The following is a 5,654-nucleotide window of genomic DNA, read 5'->3' as shown; positions in this document are numbered from 1 at the left end:
ACCACATTATTAGTCTGTTTAAATTGTCCTTTGTCCATTTATGGTAAAGATGGAGAGGATTATGATTCGTCTTGAAATTTATGTTCTAGTATTGTTATGCTTTTACCAAATGTGTGTATCTCATTGTGATGCAATACAATCATATTGCTTATTGTCTCTCAACCTTTACAAAAACCACTCATATTATCCCCCAACCATATCTTTAATCTACCATGAGCAGATTTAACTCTATTTGTTGTGGTGTTGTCAAAGTGTTTAACTTGACCAGTCCACACACAAACTATTTTATTCTTTCCCTTGTTTAATATTGTAATTTCAACATATTTTTAAAATATGGATATTTCGTGACTACATACTTCAGAACTTTTGACATAATTAACATATAATTCCTTTGTACTATAATTGATTATAATATTCCACGTATCAATTATGGGTTCCAATATTTATATACTTATTTTAAACGTATTATATCATATATTTTTCAATTAGTAAGGTATCACAATATCACATACTGATCGTATCCGATACTCGTATCGTGTCTGTATTTCATTGGAACCAAGTACTTATATTACACATAATTCAAACCATGTGTAGCTTTGATTCGAATATTGACTTGAACATTTTTAGTTTTTGATATTTAATTTGAATCTTCTCATCTATTGACTTGAAATAATTTTTATGCACTCGACTAGAATTAAATTGTATTCAAATTTCTTTGTTTGAATCTAATTAGATTAACATTTACTTTGTTTTCACTAAATTCATCATTATTTTTCAATTCTTTTTAGATTTTATTGGACATTGATCCAGTCACGTAATCTCTAAAAACGTTTGTGAAATTTCTGCTCCGGCGCTTAACTCTGTTTTATAAAATAGTTTTTTAATATGGAAAGGTCTATTGAACCCCTTGTATACCATTCTTCACTAATATTCACCACCAAAAAGTACATCCTCGATGCATATCTAACCTCATAAGTTTCAAAACTATATTCTTATCCATGACATTAAGAATATCGAAAATTCCAAGAGATAGCACAACTGAACACACAAAACGAGTAACACATATAAGAGAGGTACAACCAAAACTAGCATATAAACTAAATCTCGAGATACTATTTTTCTAAAATAGGTGTATGAACACTATCCTACAAACAAACACCAATAGAAACACAAAGTCTGGAAACACTTGAATTTGACTGAGGAAAAGCGTGCAAATGAATTAGTTGGTCATGAATAAACTGCACACCTAAACCTGGAGTCTGAGTCATCATCGATGAAGAAGTGTACCCAGAGAAAAAATAACAGTCTTTCATAATAAAGAAACACATGAGAATCAACTTTTATAAATGATGAATCACTCCCAAGAAACGAAGGAACAATGTCATAATCCTTTTATGTCTAAACAGACACATACGTAGAACAAGAAGCTCCACTAACTCATGTGGGTGAGAAGGGTAAAAATAAAATTGAAGAAAAGGGGTGCCAACCAAACTCAGAAGAGGGTGAGAATAAATAATAGGTCTTTACTAAGTATAGTTTTATTGGGCTTGGATTTGCAACCCGGGACAAAGGCCCACTATTCCTTAGACCAATTATCCACTAAGTTTAATTTTCTTTTAAATAGTGGTAATTATAACAACAAACCACAATAATGTTTTATTGAATTCTAAGTCTCTTGAGATGGAACTATTCTCAACTAGTCTCAAGGTCCTTGCCATTCATCATGACACTATTGTTCTTAATGAAATTCAAGAAATGTGTGATAGATATCATTATGTAGTAACCAAATGTACTTCAGCTTCTTATGCTTTTCATCTTCTCGTGGAAAGGTGTGGTTATTTTGATATGATGCTGATTGATGTTTGTATGGCAAACATGGATTCTTATAGCTTTGTTCAATATGTAACCCTACAACACAAAATCCCTGTCATTGGTAAGTACTTTAACGCTACCGTAAAACAGTTCATGCACATTATCTATACTGTAACTAACATCGTTGCTATTTGTGTTTGTAGTGATTTCTTCTGATGCGACAAAAAGTTCTGTCCTAAAGTCTATAATTCATGGCGCCTGTGATTATTGGGTTCAACCTTTGCATGAAAAGCAATTCAAGACTATGTGGCAACACGTTGCCAGAAAAACTTTGATGGAGAATAAAGAAGATGAGGATCTTGGATTCTTGAATGTGCAATTCCATAAAGAACCTGAACTTGTTGAAATCTCGGAGACTGATAGTCATAAAGAACATCACGATCTTGGATTCTTGAAGGTTCGAAGTGCTAAAGAACCTGAACTTGTTGAAATCTTGGAGACGGAAAGTCATAAAGAAGATGAAGTTCTTGGATTCTTGGAACCACATAGCCATCAAGAACATGAAGTTTTTGGAATCATGGAGGGTCCTCGGCATGAAAGAAAACGGGAGAGAGAAGATGATAAAGCTGGAAAAGAAAGAGGTGCAAAAAAGAGTCGGCTATCATGGACGCCGGAACTGCATCAACAGTTTGTAAATGCTGTGAACCAACTTGGCGTAGATGGTATGAATCTTTCATGGTTATTATATTTTCTTTGTTTGTATTCTTTAACAAGTCAAGTTATGTGCATTGTTGTTTATTTTCAGAGGCAAAACCTAGAAAGATTCTGAAAATGATGGGTGTTTCTGGTTTAGCAACAGCACAGGTTGCAAGTCATTTGCAGGTTAGGTTTTGATATATTTTTGTTATATTTGTTTTAGTTTGAGATGAAGTATAATTAACATTCTTCATTATTACAATCTTGTTTTGCAGAAGTATAGAAATTATTTGAAGAGACCAAAGTCAAAGAAAAGTCCAACATGGTTAGAATCTGAATATGCTAAGTCAATGATAGAACAAGACCAAAGTCCTCAACTCAATTCAACTATTCAAACTGATAATATCTATGAAACACAACACCATTCAACTCATGTTACTACTAATTATCATCAAGTTTCCGACATTGGCTACAATAATGAAACACAACAACATCCAACAGATGTCGGCGATTATCGAGTCTCGGACATTATGAACAACGATTTTCCTGATCCATCTGACTTGCTCTTTGATTTAGATGATGAGTTAATATCATTAATATTTTAAAGCATCTCAATGAGATATACAATTGCAAGGTGGTGACTGATTCAGATGAAGGCATAGAAGAAGGTCATGGAGTGAAGACATATTCATTTGTTCATTAATGTAATTAACTATTCTAACAGTGTCTGTTTTTTTAGCTTTCTATTCATGAGTCAGTTTTGAACTCTTAAAATTGCAATGGTTATTTTAATGTTATTTTGATGAACCTTAATAATGAATTGTTTATATGATGTTGTGTTTGCAGTATTCTAAAAGAAATTAGTCAAATTAGATTTTTGTTGTTGGCACTAGAATCTTGTTCGTCAATAATGAGTAATGTCGGTTCATCAAGCTAAAATACATGCTCTAACTTTGATAAGTTTATGAGATTCTATTCATCTAATTTTTGTTATCAAAAAACGTAAGTTACTAAATTTGTTAAAATATTGTTGGAGAGAAAAGATATAAAAGATATACATTCCATAATTGTTAAGCTTTAAAAGATATACATTCCATAAAAGATATTAAAATATTGATAAGCTTTATGAGATTCTATTCTCGCCTCTTAATTCAAATTTGTCTAAAATATATTAAAAGATATACATTCCATAATTGATAATTGTTGGAGAGAAAAGTGGTAATTGTCTTAACTAATTAATAAGAGTCCACAGACTAATAATTAAATAATACTATAGTAAATAATACTATAGTTTAACACTCCTCTTAAAACAAATATGAGGTTGAGAATGTGTGAGATAATCAACTTAATTATTAGATGTATGAATTGAGTAGGATCATGGAGAAAGTCGGTTGGATTTGCATGTAAATTGATAGTATGATCCATTAGGATAGACGTGGGCATAGCTCCCAATAACCCAATATCCTACAATAAATCCGGATAATATTTGCATTTGTATAATGTGATGTGTATAGAGGATCTAGCAATTTCCAAATCTAAGAAATATTTGAGATTTTTCAATTCCTTAATGTTAAATTTCTCGTCGAAGATATTTTTTATTTGAATGAATTTAGATAAAATATTTCTGGTAAGAATAAAATCATCCAAGTATACCAAAATAGCAGTAAAAGATAAATTATTCTTTTTACTAAACAATGAATAATTAGCTTTGGATTGAGTAAATCGTAGGTGTTGTTACATTGTCTACTCGTCTGTATGAGTCCATAGATAGATTTCTTTAGATATGGATGAAAGTATGAAATTTTCTGAAGTCGACGTTTCTAGAAAAACCATAAGATATTATGTTAATCATGTGTAAGCGTAGTTAAAATTTCTATTGTTGAGGCTAGATATAGTCATTATATTCATGTACTAAATATGTCATGACATTCTAGGTAAATCTACTCATGTTGTAATGTTGGTGACTCTTTAGTCGTAATGCTTGTTTTAGTTTTGCAACCTAAAACTTGTCTTCATGGTGTGACTTGACATCAAAAGGTACTTGTCATTATTAGATCCAAGATTATCACATGTTTAGTACTAAGCCTAGACATAGGTATAGGCTTAATATCCACAAGCATTATAGAAGGATCTGTGTGGAGTCTCGCTCCTTTACGATTGTTGGGACTTAATGCTCTATGTTAGTTAATAGTAATATATATTATTCTATTAGGTAATACACTTATCTCACAATATGGACACTAAAAAGAGATATGAATGAGGGTAAAATTTGGTAGTATTATACGTTGAGTACAAAGCATATTATTGGCCTATGGACGTGCATGATAGATATGAAATGATGAAATCTACCTCCACCAAGCCTTCTCACTATTTATATCGGCATTTTCAACTTTACTTTATGTTATTTACATTTTTGCTTCACAACAAACATAAAACCCTTTTATTGCTTAAGATAATAAATCATTGCTACCCTTTCTTTAAAATCATTTGTTTTTATGGATACGATAATTGTAAAACTTACTTTTTTGCTCCAAATGAAACAAAATTGTATTGTTGTTGGGAGTGGTGCAAACTTTTAAAGATAAAAGCATAATTTATTATTTTAAGTACGTATATATTTGTGGATAATTGTATATTTTGTTTATAATGACTAACGTATTAACCTTTAGAAGTAAATATGCTTTCGCTCATTTATGCGAGGAAAGGTTCCTACTGAATAACTTTTGTTCGATCCCGAAATCAAAAGAACCGCTGATCGGAAAAATAGCAAGTGTACTATTTTTACCGATGTAGTAATAAGGAGTTTTATTTCCAAGTATCGATCTCAAGGATTGCGTAGGAATTACTTATTTTAATTTGATTCTACTAGAACAAAAAGATAATGGTTTGGTTGTTTTGGAATTTATAATCGTAAACACAAAAATAGTAGAAATAATTTATTAAGATAAAAGATGCTAGGGTGAGTGGTTGAGTTAACCGGTTATGAATTCAGTCCCGATTTCTTTAATACATATGAAACATTCAATCACCTAACCTCTGGTATGTTCTTCTTAAGTCCTTAAGGAAGAAACTATTAAAATACCAATTCTTACTCAAATGTCCATTCAATTAATCATTGGTTTTAATCATACAAAATATCAAGGTTT

At 31.1% G+C, this 5,654-nt stretch overlaps 2 protein-coding genes across 2 annotated transcripts; both read left to right on the top strand.

Moving 5' to 3' along the window:
• Positions 1-1,679: 1,679 nt before the first annotated feature.
• Positions 1,680-2,641, top strand: LOC127104762 (two-component response regulator ARR14-like). Its single transcript, XM_051041920.1, has 2 exons — positions 1,680-1,933; positions 2,016-2,641. Exons 1-2 carry the CDS (start codon positions 1,681-1,683, stop codon positions 2,639-2,641), a joined length of 879 nt encoding a protein of 292 aa, XP_050897877.1. The 5' UTR covers position 1,680.
• On the top strand, positions 2,623-3,177 carry LOC127108484 (uncharacterized). The gene is made up of 2 exons (XM_051045958.1): positions 2,623-2,694; positions 2,784-3,177. Exons 1-2 carry the CDS (start codon positions 2,644-2,646, stop codon positions 3,111-3,113), a joined length of 381 nt encoding a protein of 126 aa, XP_050901915.1. The 5' UTR covers positions 2,623-2,643; the 3' UTR covers positions 3,114-3,177.
• Positions 3,178-5,654: the final 2,477 nt, after the last annotated feature.

Source organism: Lathyrus oleraceus, chromosome 7 (assembly GCF_024323335.1).
Source record: "Lathyrus oleraceus cultivar Zhongwan6 chromosome 7, CAAS_Psat_ZW6_1.0, whole genome shotgun sequence".
Taxonomy (NCBI): Eukaryota; Viridiplantae; Streptophyta; class Magnoliopsida; order Fabales; family Fabaceae; genus Lathyrus; species Lathyrus oleraceus.
The sequence above is the reverse complement of the archived record's forward strand: the minus strand, read 5'-3'. Positions and strand labels throughout refer to the sequence as shown.